At 44.7% G+C, this 20,302-nt stretch overlaps 4 protein-coding genes and 1 pseudogene across 4 annotated transcripts; 1 reads left to right on the top strand and 4 right to left on the bottom strand.

Moving 5' to 3' along the window:
• Nucleotides 1-4,774: 4,774 nt before the first annotated feature.
• LOC127006007 (trypsin-1-like) lies at nt 4,775-5,686 on the bottom strand. Its single transcript, XM_050875491.1, has 2 exons — nt 5,669-5,686; nt 4,775-5,327 (listed from the first exon to the last, which is right to left on the bottom strand). The coding sequence occupies exons 1-2, from the start codon at nt 5,684-5,686 to the stop codon at nt 4,833-4,835; spliced, it is 513 nt and encodes a 170-aa protein (XP_050731448.1). The 3' UTR covers nt 4,775-4,832.
• Nucleotides 5,687-6,716: 1,030 nt separating this feature from the next.
• On the bottom strand, nt 6,717-7,777 carry LOC127005975 (trypsin-1-like; annotated as a pseudogene).
• Nucleotides 7,778-9,763: 1,986 nt separating this feature from the next.
• LOC127005971 (trypsin-1-like) lies at nt 9,764-10,979 on the bottom strand. The gene is made up of 3 exons (XM_050875450.1): nt 10,812-10,979; nt 10,447-10,667; nt 9,764-10,343 (listed from the first exon to the last, which is right to left on the bottom strand). The coding sequence occupies exons 1-3, from the start codon at nt 10,852-10,854 to the stop codon at nt 9,822-9,824; spliced, it is 786 nt and encodes a 261-aa protein (XP_050731407.1). The 5' UTR covers nt 10,855-10,979; the 3' UTR covers nt 9,764-9,821.
• An 864-nt stretch (nt 10,980-11,843) lies between these two features.
• Nucleotides 11,844-13,044, top strand: LOC127005972 (trypsin-1-like). The gene is made up of 3 exons (XM_050875451.1): nt 11,844-12,008; nt 12,139-12,359; nt 12,465-13,044. The coding sequence occupies exons 1-3, from the start codon at nt 11,966-11,968 to the stop codon at nt 12,984-12,986; spliced, it is 786 nt and encodes a 261-aa protein (XP_050731408.1). The 5' UTR covers nt 11,844-11,965; the 3' UTR covers nt 12,987-13,044.
• A 5,147-nt stretch (nt 13,045-18,191) lies between these two features.
• Nucleotides 18,192-19,631, bottom strand: LOC127005969 (trypsin-1-like). The gene is made up of 3 exons (XM_050875448.1): nt 19,571-19,631; nt 18,874-19,094; nt 18,192-18,771 (listed from the first exon to the last, which is right to left on the bottom strand). The coding sequence occupies exons 1-3, from the start codon at nt 19,629-19,631 to the stop codon at nt 18,250-18,252; spliced, it is 804 nt and encodes a 267-aa protein (XP_050731405.1). The 3' UTR covers nt 18,192-18,249.
• Nucleotides 19,632-20,302: the final 671 nt, after the last annotated feature.

Genomic DNA, 20,302 nt, shown 5'->3' on the forward strand with positions numbered 1-20,302 from the left:
ATTCCACACCAACAGCACAAATCCCCCAGTCCCTTGGCCTTGCCAGTCATGTCGACACTTTCTGTGTGGAGCTAGACGCAACACACATCCGCTCAGGACCACGACCACTCACTCACTTACTTAGAAGAAAGTTTTATTGTACTTTCACCTCCTCCTCCTCCTCCTCCTCTTCCTCCTCTTCTCTGATTATATCCCACCCTCTTTTCCATCCTTTCGTCCTCTAGCACTCCTGTCTTCCCTTCTGAACCTAATTCTATCCATTCCTCCTCACCTGTCGTACGCTTCTTCGCTTTCAGGAGAAGCAGAACGATGCTCTTCCAATCGGGCCAATCTCAGGAAGTGGTCCTGGCAAATTAATAGATTTCTGCAACCTCTGCTTCCTGGCTGGGAAAAGTTTGTGTCTTGAACACACGGTCAGCAGAATATTTTGACGTTGGTATTATTTTTTTTGTTTTAGTTGCTGCTTGCTTGTGAAGAACTAATTTTTGCTATTGCATCATGCTGCTGCTGCTGCTGTGAAAACGCAAGTAATGTTGATGTGACAAAATCTGGCGAGATGTTTCCGCTTTAAAGGTTGTCATTTCTCTTTTAATTAGCAATCATGATAGTGTATTACCGCTGTACGACGTCGCTTCAGATGCTCAAGTCTATACGTGCTATTATATAGGACCACTTGAATTTTTATTTAGGGCGTTTTAGGACTAGCGTGCAAGATTTTGGTTTAATTTTGGCCTGCCGACTCTGAAGTCGGGTTGACAGGAAGGCTTTGCGAGTTATTGTTACTCAGTTAAGTATTTCAGGAGCAACGGCGTCCTTGAGAGTTTATGTCAGGTACGTCGCTATGAAACAAATATTTCTTTGTCGACGAAGATTATTTTTACCTATGCTTGATCATAGACTTCACAATCTCTTGACGGGAAACGGGGCGCGGGGCCGATTCGCAGGGGGCCGATTTTCAAAAATTTAAAATTTAAATATTTTCAAAACCAAAGCAGCTAGCGACCTGAAACTAAAACAGGCACCTCCCTTAGGCATATATGAGTCTCCATGAGCAGCGGTATCAAAAAATTCAAAGTCGTTCCCTAATAAAATCCCGATTAATTGTTTTTTATATAAGTATAACAAAACTTAAAAAGGCTATAAAATCCTCAGATTTTACGCTAGATGCACAAACATCACCAAATGCAGAGATAATCACTTATATTTTCAGAATCAATAGCAATATTTAGCATATCTTATAAGTTTTTGCCCGAAATAGCTACTTATTATTTTTTTATTTAGTGCAATTTTTTACGTAAGTTTTTAACATCTAATAAATCACTTAATTTTCACATTAGAAACTTAATACTTGAGGAAAGCATGCAGAAACATCTTAATTTTACTCAACAAAAGCAAACTATTCATTTTTCTATATACAATCACAACTTATTTTGGTTGAATTCCGATGTCACTATTGCCGCAGCACGTCTTGCCGGCTATCTGGCCCTCGTCCCTGAACAATCACTTTAGCCTTTTGGCCTATGACTTGTGGGCCCCAGTCAGTTTCTGGACTTGTACACGTCCCTGTTCCTCGCCGTCTCCTTCCTGCCCTCCTCGATACTGCTCCTCTTCCTGCCGGTCGGCTGCTTCAAGGCCTTGTTCTTCCTCGCTTCTGAGGTCACGTCCTTGGAGAAATTAGCACCGAAACAGTTGAAGAGGGACCTGCTGATGTGCGGCAAGATGGTGTTGGCCAGGTTGTGCCCTCCTGGCACCTGTACCCCTGCAAGGTCGGGTCTGAGGCCGCCAGGAACTCCAGGAGGTGCCTGAACCCGTCCCTGTGGCGCATGGCAAGGAGAGGAACCTCAACCTGCGCTCCTTCTTGTCCTCCCTGCATCAGGGAGTCCCACAGCGACATCCCGAAGGACGCCATGTGGGCCATTGGGAGAGATGGCCGCTTCAGGACCGCCCGGCCCGTCTCCAGCTCTCCCCTGTCGACCAGCTCGACCAGGGCGTCGAACATCACAGAGGGCGGGTCGCCCCTCTCGAGCTCCACGGTAATCTTCATCTCCTCCTGCTGGGCAAGCTCCTGCTTGCAGCACTCGGCCAGAGGAGTTGGCCTGGACCTTCCTGGCCAGGTAGCCGGCGTAGTTGCCGACCGCGGCGAGGAGCAACTCGTCCGTCGGCGGGTCCGGCTGGTCGTCGGCCAGCTCCCTGGCAAGCTGGGCCAAGATCACCTCGTCGTCCTCCTTCTCCTCTGCCTTGGCTCGGTCCAGGTCGGCCTGCACGTCCCGGGGAAGAACCCGACGAGCTTCAGCAAATGCAGGCGCTGGGCCAACCTGTTGCTCACCATGAAGTTCTGCACGCTCGTCCAGTAGTTGGCGCCGCACATGGTGCGGCGCTTGCCGAAAGAGTGCTCAGTCGGGTCAGAGTTGGCCTTCCCCATGCACACATACTCGACCCCGTAGGACGTAGTGAACAGCCCCCTCACTACCACACTGCACTGAACACACCACTGCACTGCACACAACACTGAGTCACTGCACTGATGGCGTAGTACGGCTCCTCCACAGTTTACTCCACGGGGTCGCGGCGTCCTCATATCTTGTGTCTCCTCCGTCACTTCCACTGGATCCACTGCCTTCTGTGTCTTCTTGTATCGTCCTCTGGATCCTTGCAGTTGTGGGGAAGGGTACAGAGACGATGAATAACTGTAGGTCCTTTACTTGGAGAGTAAACAGAGGCAGGACAGCGATAATCCTTTACAGAGGGGAAGTGCCCAGCTGACTGCGTGCCTAAGGCGAGTTAGGCGACGCGGGAACTGAGCTGAGTTGCCATGTAGGCACTAACTAAACGTACATTTCTTGTTTCCTAATACGTAAAACTGTGGACTTCACTATCCTACAGTTATCATTCATTTTACGTAAAGATTTCAACCTAAAGTTACGCAAATTTGCCATTTTTTACACAACGTTTTCAAAGTGCACGCATGGTGCTATTTTATATAAGTTACTTTGAATCCTCGACCAAATCACTCTAGAGACACTCCTGCCTGCTTGTATGCACTAAAACTTGAAGATTTCGTCCTGTTTCCACTGAAATTCGGAGTAAGAACGCAGAGTGTGTTTGAGTTGTCGCAGTGAAAGTCGCCATAACAATCGGCCCCTTACGCGAAGCCAGCGCGCCAAGACTGAAGAGATTTCCCGTCAACTAGTTGTGAAGTCTATGGCTTGATACTGAATTTTGCTTTGAATGTCTTTATAATTCGATACTACAATACGTTTGTTGTTCATCAGCTCTAGGCGATACTGTGAAGTTTGCACCGACAATTCATATTCTTTTGTTCATTAATGATCTATCCAAAAGAAACTACTCTGTTCACTTACGTCGATGACTCTTCTGCGATCCTCAATATCTTTCAACATAAGATCCTCCCAACATAATTACAGGACTTAAGGCTGGACGCTACATAACGCTTAAAGTCTGACCTTGCTATCATTTTTGAATGGGGCAGAAGGAAACTGTTGTTCTTCCATGCATCAAAAACTCAGTTTCTTCACCTGTCAACTTGACATAATCTTTTAAACACCTATCCCACTCTTTTCGATAAAACTATAAAACTCAGTTATCTCCTGCTTCCACAACAAACATTCCCGGCCTATTCCTAACTCATAATCTTAACCGGGAATTTCATAGCTCATGTCTTGCTAAATCAGCTTCCCCGAGGTAAGCCGTTCAGTATCGTCTCCAGCTTTTTTCCCCCTCCCAGATGCTAACCTTATACAGAGGTCTTGTTCGCCCTCGTATGGAGTATGTATCTTGTGTGGGGGCTTTCACACACACAGCCCTTCTGGACAAGTAGAGTTAATGTTCTTCGTTTCAACAACTCCCCTCCCCTTACTGACAGTGTTTTACTTTCTAAACTTCACCGCAATGTTTCTAACTGCATGCTCTTCTGAACTTTCTAACAACATGCATCCACCCGTCCCACGGTACCGCTACACACGACTTTTTACAATGCTATCCAAATCCCTTAAGCAAGAGTTAATTAGCATCTTTATTCTTTCATCCCTTTTGGCTGCTAAACTCGACAACAGTCTTCATTCGTCTGAATTTCCTCCTGCCTACGACTCTTCCAATAGTGGAATATCAAGACACCTCTCGATCTTAAATTGACCCTTTTTGCTGGCTACTCAGTTCTGTTTACTTTTACATGAGCAGCGCTTAGTGGGCTTTATTATTTTTTGTTTTGTTTTTGCTCGAGGCTGCTTCCTTTAATGTGAAAAAAAGTTCTTAATGTATCCTTTACTTGATTTGTAAGCTAAGCATACACGTGTGTGTGTTGGTCTGTTCGTTTGTTTGTTAGTGTTAGTGTTTGTGTGTTTATCTGAGAATGTGTGTGTGTATGTGTGCGTGTGCGTGCGTACTTGCGTGCGTGCGTGCGCGCGTGCGTGCGCGCGCGCGTGTGTGTGTGTGTGTGTGTGTGTGTGTGTGTGTGTGTGTGTGTGTAATTCACCACGGCCTGATCACGAGTTGGACTCGCTTTTGCCAGCAGATACCCTCCCGGGGTCTGGGTACTGCCAGGACCTCACACACACACACACCATCCCCCTTGCTCAAGAGGGGACGGTAACCACTCCTAGCCAACCGAAAGAATCTGGTGTGTGTGTATGTGAGTGTGTGTGTGTGTGTGTGTGTGTGTGTGTGTGTGTGTGTGTGTGTGTGTGTGTGATTATGCCACCGGTCTGCGCTATACATGTCGAAACACCATCATAACTTGGTTTTACTGAAAGCAAAGTTCTGTGTGACGTGTTTATTGTGTCTGGCAGCACAGCAGCCACAGAGAAAAATGGAATTTATACAGCATTAGCTGCGACCCAGTCCGTGAAGTAGGCCACCTCAGCGTACACGCCGGGGTAGTCAGGGCGTGCACAGCCATAGCCCCAGGACACGATGCCGGTCAGGAGGCCGCCACACACCATAGGTCCACCAGAGTCACCCTGGCAGGCGTCCACTCCTCCCTCGGGTAGTCCAGCGCAGATCATGGAGTCTTCGATGTCATTTTCTCCGTAAGCGGCGCGACAGTCAGCGTCACTGACAGCGGGGACATCGACATACTGAAGGACAGAGGCACTGCTGCCTCCCTCCGAGGTTGTACCCCAGCCGGACACAACGCAGTCTCCCATGTACTCCTTTACAGTCTGCAGACCGACAGATCCAACAAAGCTGTTGAAGGTCAGAGGGGAGGACAGTTGGAGAAGGGAAATGTCGTTACTGATTGTGAAAACGTGGTAATATTCGTTCTGGATTATCTTGGACAGCAAGATATTGTGAAGTTTGCACCGACATTCCTTATTCGCATTCCATTATTAGTCTATCCAAAGAAACTACTCTGTTCACCCGTCAGTAGCTCTTCTGCGATCCTCAATATCTTTCAACATAAGATCCTCCAACATAATTAGGACTTAAGGCTGGACGCTACATAACGTAAGAGTCTGTGCTATCATTTTTAAGATGGGCAGAAGGAAACTTTTGGTATCTTCCATGCATCAAAAACTCAGTTTCTTCACCTGTCAACCTGACATAATCTTTTAAAACACCTATCCACTCTTTTCGATAAACACTATAAAACTCAGTTATCTCCTGCTTCCTAACAAAACATTCCTTCTTCCTAACGCTCCTTAATCTTAACCAGGAATTTCATGGCCATATCTTGCTGAATCAAGCTTCCCCGAGGTAAACCGTTCGAGTAGCATGTCGTCTCCAGCTTTTCCCCTCCAGATGCTAACCTTATACAGAGGAATTATTCGCCCTCGTATGGAGTATGTATCTTGTGTGGGGGCTTTCACACACACAGCCCTTCTGGACAAGTAGAGTTAATGTTCTTCGTTTCAACAACTCCCCTCCCCTTACTGACAGTGTTTTACTTTCTAAACTTCACCGCAATGTTTCCTAACTGCATGCTCTTCTGAACTTTCTACAACAACATGCATCCACCGTCCACGGTACCGCTTCACACGACTTTTTACAATGCTATCCAAATCCCTTAAGCAAGAGTTAATCAGCATCTTTATTCTTTCATCCCTTTTGGCTGCTAAACTCGACAACAGTCTTCATTCGTCTGAATTTCCTCCTCCCTACGACTCTTCCAATAGTGGAATATCAAGACACCTCTCGATCTTAAATTGACCCTTTTTGCTGGCTACTCAGTTCTGTTTACTTTTACATGAGCAGCGCTTAGTGGGCTTTATTATTTTTGTTTTGTTTTGCTCGAGGCTGCTTCCTTTAATGTGAAAAAAAGTTCTTAATGTATCCTTTACTTGATTTGTAAGATAAGACTACACGTGTGTGTGTTGGTCTGTTCGTTTGTTTGTTAGTGTTAGTGTTTGTGTGTTTATCTGAGAATGTGTGTGTGTATGTGTGCGTGTGCGTGCGTACGTGCGTGCGTGCGTGTGTGTGTGTGTGTGTGTGTGTGTGTGTGTGTGTGTGTGTGTGTAATTCACCACGGCCTGATCACGAGTTGGACTCGCTTTTGCCAGCAGATACCCTCCCGGCGTCTGGGTACTGCCAGGACCTCACACTACACACACCATCCAAGAATCTGGTGTGTGTTTGTGTGTGTGTGTGTGTGTGTGTGTGTGTGTGTGTGTGTGTGTGTGTGTGTGTGTGTGTGATTGTGCCACCGGTCTGCGCTATACATGTCGAAACACCATCATAACTTGGTTTTACTGAAAGCAAAGTTCTCTGTGACGTGTTTATTGTGTCTGGCAGCACAGCAGCCAGAGAGAAAAATGGAATTTATACAGCATTAGCTGCGACCCAGTCCGTGAAGTAGGCCACCTCAGCGTACACGCCGGGGTAGTCAGGGCGTGCACAGCCATAGCCCCAGGACACGATGCCGGTCAGGAGGCCGCCACACACCATAGGTCCACCAGAGTCACCCTGGCAGGCGTCCACTCCTCCCTCGGGTAGTCCAGCGCAGATCATGGAGTCTTCGATGTCATTTTCTCCGTAAGCGGCGCGACAGTCAGCGTCACTGACAGCGGGGACATCGACATACTGAAGGACAGAGGCACTGCTGCCTCCCTCCGAGTTGTACCCCAGCCAGACACAACACCCAGTCTCCATGTACTACAGTCTGCAGACCGACAGATCAACAAAGCTGTTGAAGGTCAGAGGGGAGGACAGTTGGAGAAGGGAAATGTCGTTACTGATTCTGAACCCGTTGTAATCTTCGTGCTGGATGATCTTGGACAGAACAATCGCCTGCTCGTTACCCTCATCAACGTACAATTTTTGCTCGCCAGCAACAACCTGCAACGAAATAATGTCAGAATGAGAGTATGAGATACAAAGAGGATTGCTGGCGGCAAAATAGTTTATTTTTTTTAACTTCATTATTGTGTGGATAAGTATTTACCTGAAGGTAGTCAGGGTTGTTGAAGTCCTCTCCTTGGACATGATGACCGCACACACGCCCAGTTCTCGTTGTAGATGGAAGCGCCGCAGAAGTGGAAGGGAGAAGAATAGGAAATGTCTTGGAAGCTTAGCTGGTAGGGAAACTGTCCTGGCGAGGCATCCTGTCCCCCGACGATCTTGTTGAGACCCCGACGGAAGGCGGGCTTACGGGAGGGGGCGGCTGTTAGATGTAAAGTGAGAATTGGGTAATTTCTAGGTGATTTTTAGTTTTTTTTAGTGAGGAAGATAATGAGAGATTTAGGTATCGAGTATGCAAGAATGAGAAAGTTTACCGAATGCCCCGGCGAGGAGCAGGCACAGCACGATGGTCTTCATGGCTGACTCTGGTGATGATGGTGCCGACAGTGACGCCTTTTATATTACGGGATTGCCACCGTGACCTCTACATGCTGAGATAAGCCAAATGTCTTTTTATCTATACGTATGGGAAGTCCGCATTATTCAGCGTTGGTGTCCTCAGTGAATGTATTGACTACTCAACCATAGAAGGTAATTTGACAAGTGCCTGTAATTATTTTTTTGTGTGAAACAAAGCAATCACGGAAGATTATTTGAAGAAAGGACTCTGCTAAAGTTTTGCTGTTCATATTGAAAGAATTAACCAGCATCTTCATTCTTTCATTCGTTCCATCAGTAAATCTGGAACATCCTTCCTCCGTCTGTATTTCCTCACCCTTACCTACGACTTGAACTCTTTCAAGCATTAAGACATCTCTCCGTGAAATGATTGAACTGAAAAAAACAAAAATTAGGAAACTAAACAATTATATCAAACCCTCTTTCCTGTAATGCTTAGCTTACAAATCCAAATAAAGGATACATTAAGAACTTTTTTTCACATTAAAGGAAGCAGCCTCGAGCAAAACAAACAAAAAATAATAAAGCCCACTAAGCGCTGCTCATGTAAAAGTAAACAGAACTGAGTAGCCAGCAAAAAGGGTCAATTTAAGATCGAGAGGTGTCTTGATATTCCACTATTGGAAGAGTCGTAGGCAGGAGGAAATTCAGACGAATGAAGACTGTTGTCGAGTTTAGCAGCCAAAAGGGATGAAAGAATAAAGATGCTAATTAACTCTTGCTTAAGGGATTTGGATAGCATTGTAAAAAGTCGTGTGTAGCGGTACCGTGGGACGGGTGGATGCATGTTGTTAGAAAGTTCAGAAGAGCATGCAGTTAGAAACATTGCGGTGAAGTTTAGAAAGTAAAACACTGTCAGTAAGGGGAGGGGAGTTGTTGAAACGAAGAACATTAACTCTACTTGTCCAGAAGGGCTGTGTGTGTGAAAGCCCCCACACAAGATACATACTCCATACGAGGGCGAACAAGACCTCTGTATAAGGTTAGCATCTGGGAGGGGGAAAAAAGCTGGAGACGATACTGAACGGCTTACCTCGGGGAAGCTGATTTAGCAAGACATGAGCTATGAAATTCCCGGTTAAGATTATGAGTTAGGAATAGGCCGGGAATGTTTATTGTGGAAGCAGGAGATAACTGAGTTTTATAGTTTTATCGAAAAGAGTGGGATAGGTGTTTAAAAGATTATGTCAAGTTGACAGGTGAAGAAACTGAGTTTTTGATGCATGGAAGAACAACAGTTTCCTTCTGCCCCATTCAAAAATAATAGCAAGGTCAGACTTTAAGCGTTTACTTTTACATGAGCAGCGCTTAGTGGGCTTTATTATATTTTGTTTTGTTTTTGCTCGAGGCTGATTCCTTTATTGTGAAAAAAAGTTCTTAATGTATCCTTTACTTGATTTGTAAGCTAGACTACACGTGTGTGTGTTGGTCTGTTCGTTTGTTTGTTAGTGTTAGTGTTTGTGTGTTTATCTGTGTATGTGTGTGTGTGTATTTTTTTTTTTTTTTTTTTTACAGCAAAGGAGACAGCTCAAGGGCACAAAAAAGCAAACATTAATAAAAAAAAAAAGCCCGCCACTCGCTGCTCCTAAAAAGAATCCAAAGAGGTGGCCGAAAGATAAGTCAGTGTGCGTGTGCGTGCGTACGTGCGTGCGTGCGTGCGTGCGTGCGCGCGTGTGTGTGTGTGTGTGTGTGTGTGTGTGTGGGTGTGGGTGTAATTCACCACGGCCTGATCACGAGTTGGACTCGCTTTTGCCAGCAGATACCCTCCCGGCGTCTGGGTACTGCCAGGACCTCACACACCACACACACCATCCCCCTTGCTCAAGAGGGGACGGTAACCACTCCTAGCCAACCGAAAGAATCTGGTGTGTGTGTGTGTGTGTGATTATGCCACCGGTCTGCGCTATACATGTCGAAACACCATCATAACTTGGTTTTACTGAAAGCAAAGTTCTGTGTGACGTGTTTATTGTGTCTGGCAGCACAGCAGCCAGAGAGAAAAATGGAATTTATACAGCATTAGCTGCGACCCAGTCCGTGAAGTAGGCCACCTCAGCGTACACGCCGGGGTAGTCAGGGCGTGCACAGCCATAGCCCCAGGACACGATGCCGGTCAGGAGGCCGCCACACACCATAGGTCCACCAGAGTCACCCTGGCAGGCGTCCACTCCTCCCTCGGGTAGTCCAGCGCAGATCATGGAGTCTTCGATGTCGTTTTGTCCGTAAGCGGCGCGACAGTCAGCGTCACTGACAGCGGGGACATCGACATACTGAAGGACAGAGGCACTGCTGCCTCCCTCCGAGGTTGTACCCCAGCCGGACACAACGCAGTCTCCCATGTACTCCTTTACAGTCTGCAGACCGACAGATCCAACAAAGCTGTTGAAGGTCAGAGGGGAGGACAGTTGGAGAAGGGAAATGTCGTTACTGATGGTGAACCCGTTGTAATCTTCGTGCTGGATGATCTTGGACAGAACAATCGCCTGCTCGTTACCCTCATCAACGTCCAAATCTTGCTCGCCAGCAACAACCTGCAACGAAATAATGTCAGAATGAGAGTATGAGATACAAAGAGGATGGCTGGCGGCAAAATAGTTTTTTTTTAACTTCATTATTGTGTGGATAAGTATTCACCTGAAGGTAGTCAGGGTTGTTGAAGTCCTCTCCTTGGACGCAGTGACCGGCACACACGCCCCAGTTCTCGTTGTAGATGGAAGCGCCGCAGAAGTGGAAGTGAAATCCGAAGGAAATATCTTGGAAGCTTAGCTGGTAGGGAAACTGTCCTGGCGAGGCATCCTGTCCACCGACGATCTTGTTGAGACCCCGACGGAAGGTTGGCTTACGGGAGGGGGCGGCTGTAAGATGTAAAGTGAGAATTGGGTAAATTCTAGGTGATTTTTTATTTTATTTTTATTTTTTATTTTAGTGAGGAAGATAATGAGAGATTTAGGTATCGAGTATGCAAGAATGAGAAAGTTTGATGAAGATGGAGCACTTACCGAATGCCCCGGCGAGGAGCAGGCACAGCACGATGGTCTTCATGGCTGACTCTGGTGATGATGGTGCCGACGGTGACGCCTTTTATAGTACGGGATTGCCGCAACCGTTACCGTGACCTCTACATGCTGGGATAAGCCAGATGTTTTTTTATCTATACGTATGGGAAGTCCGCATTATTCAGCGTTAGTGTCCTCAGTGAATCTATTGACTACTCAACCATAGAAGGTAATTTGACAAGTGCCTGTAATTATTTTTTTGTGTAGTGCAAAGTAATCACGTGAGTGGGACGGTAGAGTATTTGAAGAAAGGACTCTGCTAAAGTTTTTTGCTGTTCATATTGAAATAAGGAAACTATATTCTAGCGAGGTTAGACTTTTTTACTAGAACTGCTATTGGCAGCCCTTTTTAGACCTAATTTTAATTTAATTTTGACCGTTAATCTCAGGCCACTCTGTAGCCTTTACTTCATAATCAGCCATGTCCTAACGGGGTGGTCGTGGTCTGGAAACGTCATGGAAAATTCATGGAATTTTATTTTCATTTTTTCTGTCCTGGAAAAGTAATGGATTTTGTATTAATTTCAAAAGCCTTGAAAGAGGTGGACTTTGTGAATAATATTACAGGAAAGAGGGTTTGATATAATTGTTTAGTTTCCTAATTTTTGTTTTTTCAGTTCAATCATTTCCTCAATTTCGAACGGAGAGATGTCTTAATGCTTGAAAGAGTTCAAGTCGTAGGTATGAGGAAATACAGACGGAGGAAGGATGTTCCAGATTTACTGATGGAACGAATGAAAGAATGAAGATGCTGGTTAATTCTTGCATAAGGAATTTTTATGATCTCGCTAGAATATAGTTTCCTTATTTCAATATGAACAGCAAAAAACTTTAGCAGAGTCCTTTCTTCAAATAATCTTCCGTGATTGCTTTGCTCTACACAAAAAAATAATTACAGGCACTTGTCAAATTACCTTCTATGGTTGAGTAATCAATACATTCACTGAGGACACCAACGCTGAATAATGCGGACTTCCCATACGTATAGATAAAAAGACATTTGGCTTATCTCAGCATGTAGAGGTCACGGTAACGGTTGCGGCAATCCCGTACTATAAAAGGCGTCACCGTCGGCACCATCATCACCAGAGTCAGCCATGAAGACCATCGTGCTGTGCCTGCTCCTCGCCGGGGCATTCGGTAAGTGCTCCATCTTCATCAAACTTTCTCATTCTTGCATACTCGATACCTAAATCTCTCATTATCTTCCTCACTAAAAAAAACTAAAAATCACCTAGAAATTACCCAATTCTCACTTTACATCTAACAGCCGCCCCCTCCCGTAAGCCCGCCTTCCGTCGGGGTCTCAACAAGATCGTCGGGGGACAGGATGCCTCGCCAGGACAGTTTCCCTACCAGCTAAGCTTCCAAGACATTTCCTATTCTTCTCCCTTCCACTTCTGCGGCGCTTCCATCTACAACGAGAACTGGGGCGTGTGTGCCGGTCACTGCGTCCAAGGAGAGGACTTCAACAACCCTGACTACCTTCAGGTAAATACTTATCCACACAATAATGAAGTTAAAAAAATAAACTATTTTGCCGCCAGCCATCCTCTTTATATCTCATTCTCTCATTCTGACATTATTTCGTTGCAGGTTGTTGCTGGCGAGCAAAAATTGTACGTTGATGAGGGTAACGAGCAGGCGATTGTTCTGTCCAAGATCATCCAGCACGAAGATTACAACGGGTTCAGAATCAGTAACGACATTTCCCTTCTCCAACTGTCCTCCCCTCTGACCTTCAACAGCTTTGTTGGATCTGTCGGTCTGCAGACTGTAAAGGAGTACATGGGAGACTGCGTTGTGTCCGGCTGGGGTACAACCTCGGAGGGAGGCAGCAGTGCCTCTGTCCTTCAGTATGTCGATGTCCCCGCTGTCAGTGACGCTGACTGTCGCGCCGCTTACGGAGAAAATGACATCGAAGACTCCATGATCTGCGCTGGACTACCCGAGGGAGGAGTGGACGCCTGCCAGGGTGACTCTGGTGGACCTATGGTGTGTGGCGGCCTCCTGACCGGCATCGTGTCCTGGGGCTATGGCTGTGCACGCCCTGACTACCCCGGCGTGTACGCTGAGGTGGCCTACTTCACGGACTGGGTCGCAGCTAATGCTGTATAAATTCCATTTTTCTCTGTGGCTGCTGTGCTGCCAGACACAATAAACACGTCACACAGAACTTTGCTTTCAGTAAAACCAAGTTATGATGGTGTTTCGACATGTATAGCGCAGACCGGTGGCACAATCACACACACACACACACACACTCACATACACACACACCAGATTCTTTCGGTTGGCTAGGAGTGGTTACCGTCCCCTCTTGAGCAAGGGGGATGGTGTGTGTGGTGTGTGAGGTCCTGGCAGTACCCAGACGCCGGGAGGGTATCTGCTGGCAAAAGCGAGTCCAACTCGTGATCAGGCCGTGGTGAATTACACACACACACACACACACACACACACACACACACACACACACACACACACGCACGCACGCACGTACGCACGCACACGCACACATACACACACACATTCTCAGATAAACACACAAACACTAACACTAACAAACAAACGAACAGACCAACACACACACGTGTAGTCTTAGCTTACAAATCAAGTAAAGGATACATTAAGAACTTTTTTTCACATTAAAGGAAGCAGCCTCGAGCAAAAACAAAACAAAAAATAATAAAGCCCACTAAGCGCTGCTCATGTAAAAGTAAACAGAACTGAGTAGCCAGCAAAAAGGGTCAATTTAAGATCGAGAGGTGTCTTGATATTCCACTATTGGAAGAGTCGTAGGCAGGAGGAAATTCAGACGAATGAAGACTGTTGTCGAGTTTAGCAGCCAAAAGGGATGAAAGAATAAAGATGCTAATTAACTCTTGCTTAAGGGATTTGGATAGCATTGTAAAAAGTCGTGTGTAGCGGTACCGTGGGACGGGTGGATGCATGTTGTTAGAAAGTTCAGAAGAGCATGCAGTTAGAAACATTGCGGTGAAGTTTAGAAAGTAAAACACTGTCAGTAAGGGGAGGGGAGTTGTTGAAACGAAGAACATTAACTCTACTTGTCCAGAAGGGCTGTGTGTGTGAAAGCCCCCACACAAGATACATACTCCATACGAGGGCGAACAAGACCTCTGTATAAGGTTAGCATCTGGGAGGGGGAAAAAAGCTGGAGACGATACTGAACGGCTTACCTCGGGGAAGCTGATTTAGCAAGACATGAGCTATGAAATTCCCGGTTAAGATTATGAGTTAGGAATAGGCCGGGAATGTTTGTTGTGGAAGCAGGAGATAACTGAGTTTTATAGTTTTATCGAAAAGAGTGGGATAGGTGTTTAAAAGATTATGTCAAGTTGACAGGTGAAGAAACTGAGTTTTTGATGCATGGAAGAACAACAGTTTCCTTCTGCCCCATTCAAAAATGATAGCAAGGTCAGACTTTAAGCGTTATGTAGCGTCCAGCCTTAAGTCCTGTAATTATGTTGGGAGGATCTTATGTTGAAAGATATTGAGGATCGCAGAAGAGTCATCGACGTAAGTGAACAGAGTAGTTTCTTTTGGATAGATCATTAATGAACAAAAGAATATGAATTGTCGGTGCAAACTTCACAGTATCGCCTAGAGCTGATGAACAACAAACGTATTGTAGTATCGAATTATAAAGACATTCAAAGCAAAATTCAGTATCAAGCATAGGTAAAAATAATCTTCGTCGACAAAGAAATATTTGTTTCATAGCGACGTACCTGACATAAACTCTCAAGGACGCCGTTGCTCCTGAAATACTTAACTGAGTAACAATAACTCGCAAAGCCTTCCTGTCAACCCGACTTCAGAGTCGGCAGGCCAAAATTAAACCAAAATCTTGCACGCTAGTCCTAAAACGCCCTAAATAAAAATTCAAGTGGTCCTATATAATAGCACGTATAGACTTGAGCATCTGAAGCGACGTCGTACAGCGGTAATACACTATCATGATTGCTAATTAAAAGAGAAATGACAACCTTTAAAGCGGAAACATCTCGCCAGATTTTGTCACATCAACATTACTTGCGTTTTCACAGCAGCAGCAGCAGCATGATGCAATAGCAAAAATTAGTTCTTCACAAGCAAGCAGCAACTAAAACAAAAAAAATAATACCAACGTCAAAATATTCTGCTGACCGTGTGTTCAGGACACAAACTTTTCCCAGCCAGGAAGCAGAGGTTGCAGAAATCTATTAATTTGCCAGGACCACTTCCTGAGATTGGCCCGATTGGAAGAGCATCGTTCTGCTTCTCCTGAAAGCGAAGAAGCGTACGACAGGTGAGGAGGAATGAATAGAATTAGGTTCAGAAGGGAAGACAGGAGTGCTAGAGGACGAAAGGATGGAAAAGAGGGTGGGATATAATCAGAGAAGAGGAGGAAGAGGAGGAGGAGGAGGAGGAGGTGAAAGTACAATAAAACTTTCTTCTAAGTAAGTGAGTGAGTGGTCGTGGTCCTGAGCGGATGTGTGTTGCGTCTAGCTCCACACAGAAAGTGTCGACATGACTGGCAAGGCCAAGGGACTGGGGGATTTGTGCTGTTGGTGTGGAATTCTCAGGCGAGAAGTGGATTGGATGCTGTTTGTGTCCTTGGTGGTGTCATGTGAAGTGTGCTAATTTGACTGGGATCAAGCAGGATAATATACCCAAAATAGATTGGATATGCACCCCATGCCTCCATAAAGCGTCTCTGGCTACCAGCATTGTGGAAAAATTGAATGAATTCAAGCAAGAATTATCTAAAGAAATATCGGTGGTTAAGGCTGAGGTTGAATCAAGGGCTGAGAAGGTGAATAAGGAGCTGGGATCAGGTGTTGACACGCTTCTTGCTGAGCATGCTGATTCCAGTTGGGCTGAGGTGGCGATGAGAGGCAGGAAAGTGAAGAAGAATCTCCTAGTTGAGAAAGCTTCTATCCAGGAAAAGAAGGCAACAGATATGAAGGATGAGGTCTCCCAGGCATTGAATGGTATTCAAATAACTGAGTCAAGATTCATAGATGGGGGTAATATTGTCATGAATTTTGATAATGAGAACACAAGGGATGAGGCTGCTCAAAAATTGGAGTCTGTTGAGCAAATTAGTATCAAGAGTGTTGGAAAGATGAAACCAAAGATCATGATATGCAATGTGCATTAAGAGGAGACTAAGGAAAAAATAAAGGAGACCATCTCAGACCGCAATGAGTTCTTACACACAATTGAGGGTGTTGAGGATAAGATTGAGCTGATTTTTAGTAAGCCTGCAGCTGGCGGTACGATGCACTACATTTTGAGATGCGACCCAACCTTTGAGAAAGCTGGTTCACAAGAATCACAAGTTAAAATTAGAATGGGGAATATACATAGTGATATATACCATGCAGTTATATGTTATCATTGTCAGAGATACGGCCATCTTGAGCCCAACTGTGCTGCTAAGAGCAATGGAGAAGCCCCAAAATGTTTCAAATGCGCTGGTGATCATTAATCGAAGGATTGTTCCATGGCTGAGAAGAAATGCATAAACTGTGTGAGGTAGAAGAAGCGATTGAGTCTCTTCTTTGTATCAACCTTGGCAGGTCCATTTCCTTAAACCTTTCTTCATATGACAATCCCTCTAGTTCTGGAACCATTTTCATTGCCATCCTTTGTATTCTTTCTAGTTTTTTTACGTGTTTTTTCTGATGGGGAGACCACACCAGTGAGGGGGTGTGGGGGGGGGGGGGGCGACAGCGCGGCCCCCTCCCCATTAGGACCTAAATTGCGCCCTTTCAAAGAAAGATTCACTGAGATCTTGGGGGTATCATTCCTGTAAACACTACCACTAGCCTACTAATTATAATGATAATAATAACAATACTACTACTACTATTACTACTACTACTATTACTACTACTACTACTACTACTACTACTACTACTACTACTACTACTACTATTATTACTACTACTACTACTACTACTACTACTACTACTACTACTAAAACTAATAATAATAATAAAGAAATAATGAACATACAAAACAAATAAAAGAAATTGCGAACATTATCGTAGTTGTAAAAAAAAAAAAAAAAAAAGCGCGCCAAGCGGCATGAGATGGCTTTCTTCCTTTAGTATGTAGATCTATCAGATCTAACCTTCAATTGCAATGCTAGCAAATATGTGAATATTAAAAAGAAATAGGCATATATATATATATATATATATATATATATATATATATATATATATATATATATATATATATATATATATATATATATATATATATATATATATATATATATATATATATATATATATATATATATATATATATATATATATATATATATATATATATATATATATATATATATATATATATATATATATATATATATATATATATATATATATATATATATATATATATATATATATATATATATATATATATATATATATATATATATATATATATATATATACACATATATTTATATATATATATATATTCTCGCATTTTCTGTCTTGCTCCAGTTCCTCTTCCTCTTTTCGGTGTCTGCCACCCCTCATCCTACACCAGCTTTAAATTCTATAAACAGGAGACGGGCCCACTCAGAGCACGCCCTGACCTTGCGAAAACTCAACCCGGTTTTTGTAGACGACACAACACAGGAGGGAGCTCCCCAGACCACGTCCTCTTCGTACGGCATCTGTGTGTGTGTGTGTGTGTGTGTGTGTTGGTCTGTTTGTTTGTTTGTTTGATTGTTTGTGTGTGTGTGTTGGTCTGTTCGTTTGTTGATTTGGTCGTTCTTTTGTTTGTTTGTGTGTGTTAGTTGGTTAGATAGTGTGTGTGTGTGTGTGTGTGTGTGTGTGTACGTTTGTTTGTTTGATTGTTTGTGTGTGTGTTGGTCTGTCCATTTGTTGATTTGTTCGTTTGTTTGATTGTATGTTTGTATGTGTTAGTTTTCTTGTGTGTGTATGTGTGTGTGTGTGTGTAATTCACCACGGCCTGATCACGAGTTGAACTCGCTTTCACCAGCAGGTACCCTCCCCACACGAGCAAGTGCATGCTCATTATCGTCGTTCTCTGGGTATTGCCAGGACCTCACACCACACACCCCATCCCCCTTGCTGAAAGGGGGGCATTAACCATTCCTAGTCAACGGAAAAATCCGGCCTGACCGGGGCTCGAACCGCCGCCTGTTTGGCCGTGGAGCATTGCAGCGCGGCGCTCTAGCCTATTGAGCTACCGGAGTGTGTGTGTGTGCGCTACCGGTCTGCGCTATACATGTCGAAACACCATCATAACTTGGTTTTATTGAAAGCAAAGTTCTCTGTGACGTGTTTATTGTTTCTGGCAGCACAGCAGCCAGAGAGAAAAATGGAATTTACACAGCATTAGCTACGACCCAGTCCGTGAAGTAGGCCACCTCAGCGTACACGCCGGGGTAGTCAGGGCGGGCACAGCCATAGCCCCAGGACACGATGCCGGTCAGGAGGCCGCCACACACCATAGGTCCACCAGAGTCACCCTGGCAGGCGTCCACTCCTCCCTCGGGTAGTCCAGCGCAGATCATGGAGTCTTCGATGTCGTTTTGTCCGTAAGCGGCGCGACAGTCAGCGTCACTGACAGTGGGGACATCGACATACTGAAGGACAGAGGCACTGCTGCCTCCCTCCGAGGTTGTACCCCAGCCGGACACAACGCAGTCTCCCATGTACTCCTTTACAGTCTGCAGACCGACAGATCCAACAAAGCTGTTGAAGGTCAGAGGGGAGGACAGTTGGAGAAGGGAAATGTCGTTACTGATGGTGAACCCGTTGTAATCTTCGTGCTGGATGATCTTGGACAGAACAATCGCCTGCTCGTTACCCTCATCAACGTACAATTTTTGCTCGCCAGCAACAACCTGCAACGAAATAATGTCAGAATGAGAGTATGAGATACAAAGAGGATTGCTGGCGGCAAAATAGTTTTTTTTAACTTCATTATTGTGTGGATAAGTATTTACCTGAAGGTAGTCAGGGTTGTTGAAGTCCTCTCCCTGGACGCAGTGACCGGCACACACGCCCCAGTTCTCGTTGTAGATGGAAGCACCGCAGAAGTGGAAGGGAGAAGAGAAGGAAATGTCTTGGAAGCTTAGCTGGTAGGGAAACTGTCCTGGCGAGGCATCCTGTCCCCCGACGATCTTGTTGAGACCCCGACGGTAAGTGGGCTTACGGGAGGGGGCGGCTGTTGGAGTAAGTTTGAAAAGTTGATATTTAATAGGTTTAAATAGCGTGGGGCTAATTACAAAATTCACCAGATGCTTCTATATAAGCCTGACTTCACCCCTAAGCTTTGGGATTAATAGATTGAGATGTAGACCCGTGTAGTTTGTGTATGCAAAAGAAATACTGGTCATGATTTGTTGTAAAGTTAAATATTGCTTTAATATCTTTGATCAGGGCATTGAGATCCGAAAGTTTATCATGTTTCTAAACGTGAGATATGGTGCAATAATTCAACTTAGATATAGGACATTATCAGCGTGATAATTTTGCTGAATGATTGGGCGAGTGAGTGCAGGAGATGCAGAAGACATCGTAAGTGTGGTAAAGCTGCTGAATGGGTGAGCGAGTGAATTAGTGGTTGTGTTTATGAGTGATTGAGTGGTTGATTCATTGGGTAATTATTGACCAAGTGACGAAGAGAGGAGATCTACTTACCGAGGGCCCCGGCAAGGAGCAGGCACAGGACGAGGGTCTTCATGGTTGACTCTGGTGACATGTTCTGCCGGCGTCGCCGTCTCTTATAGGGGACTATTGTTTTTTGTAGCCGTTATCGCGGCCTTCATAACTGGAAAGATGCAGATGCGTGATAGTTGTCGGATTTTTTTTCTCTTTTCATACTGATGAATGACTATCATAATAGTGACTGAATGACAATCATTAAAAAAAATAATAATCTGCTTCTTCAAAAAGTTAGTCTTGAACAATCTATGATCGAATTTGTATTCCATGCTTTGATGCTGACTTCTCTTCTGAACTTGCTAACTGCATGCCTCCCCTCCTCCCGTGACCCCGCTGTACACGACCTTCTACTCTAGCTCATTCCTATACAGTCCATACCCATTATGCAAAAGTTAACCAGCATCTCCATTCTTTCATCCCTCACACTGTATATTTCCTCCTGCCTATGACTTGAACTCTTTCAACAGGAGTGTATCAAGACAATTCTCCACCCGAATTTTGACCTCTTTTCGCCACTTTTCACTTTTGTCTATGTGGGAACAGCGATTAGCGGGCTTTTTCTTTACTCCTTTTTTTGTTGTTGTTGCCCTTGAGCTGATTCCTTAGCTGTAAAAAAAAAAAAAAAAAAAAAAAATTGCTGCCTGCCAGACCGTCTGATCTGAACGTTGTTCGACGCATTGGATCAAGGGCTCTCTTGTTTTGCTGTTC

Source organism: Eriocheir sinensis, chromosome 31, assembly GCF_024679095.1.
Source record: "Eriocheir sinensis breed Jianghai 21 chromosome 31, ASM2467909v1, whole genome shotgun sequence".
NCBI lineage: Eukaryota > Metazoa > Arthropoda > Malacostraca > Decapoda > Varunidae > Eriocheir > Eriocheir sinensis.

Bases quoted from the DNA above. Each gene is read 5' to 3' on its own strand.
- LOC127005971 (XM_050875450.1), bottom strand. From the start codon at position 10,854: ATGAAGACCATCGTGCTGTGCCTGCTCCTCGCCGGGGCATTCG. The intron at 10,668-10,811 runs GTAAGTGCTCCA...TACATCTTACAG, and splicing joins GCTCCTCGCCGGGGCATTCG to CCGCCCCCTCCCGTAAGCCA. The intron at 10,344-10,446 runs GTGAATACTTAT...ATTTCGTTGCAG, and splicing joins ACAACCCTGACTACCTTCAG to GTTGTTGCTGGCGAGCAAGA.
- LOC127005972 (XM_050875451.1), top strand. From the start codon at position 11,966: ATGAAGACCATCGTGCTGTGCCTGCTCCTCGCCGGGGCATTCG. The intron at 12,009-12,138 runs GTAAGTGCTCCA...TACATCTAACAG, and splicing joins GCTCCTCGCCGGGGCATTCG to CCGCCCCCTCCCGTAAGCCC. The intron at 12,360-12,464 runs GTAAATACTTAT...ATTTCGTTGCAG, and splicing joins ACAACCCTGACTACCTTCAG to GTTGTTGCTGGCGAGCAAAA.
- LOC127005969 (XM_050875448.1), bottom strand. From the start codon at position 19,631: ATGTCACCAGAGTCAACCATGAAGACCCTCGTCCTGTGCCTGCTCCTT. The intron at 19,095-19,570 runs GTAAGTAGATCT...TTACTCCAACAG, and splicing joins GCTCCTTGCCGGGGCCCTCG to CCGCCCCCTCCCGTAAGCCC. The intron at 18,772-18,873 runs GTAAATACTTAT...ATTTCGTTGCAG, and splicing joins ACAACCCTGACTACCTTCAG to GTTGTTGCTGGCGAGCAAAA.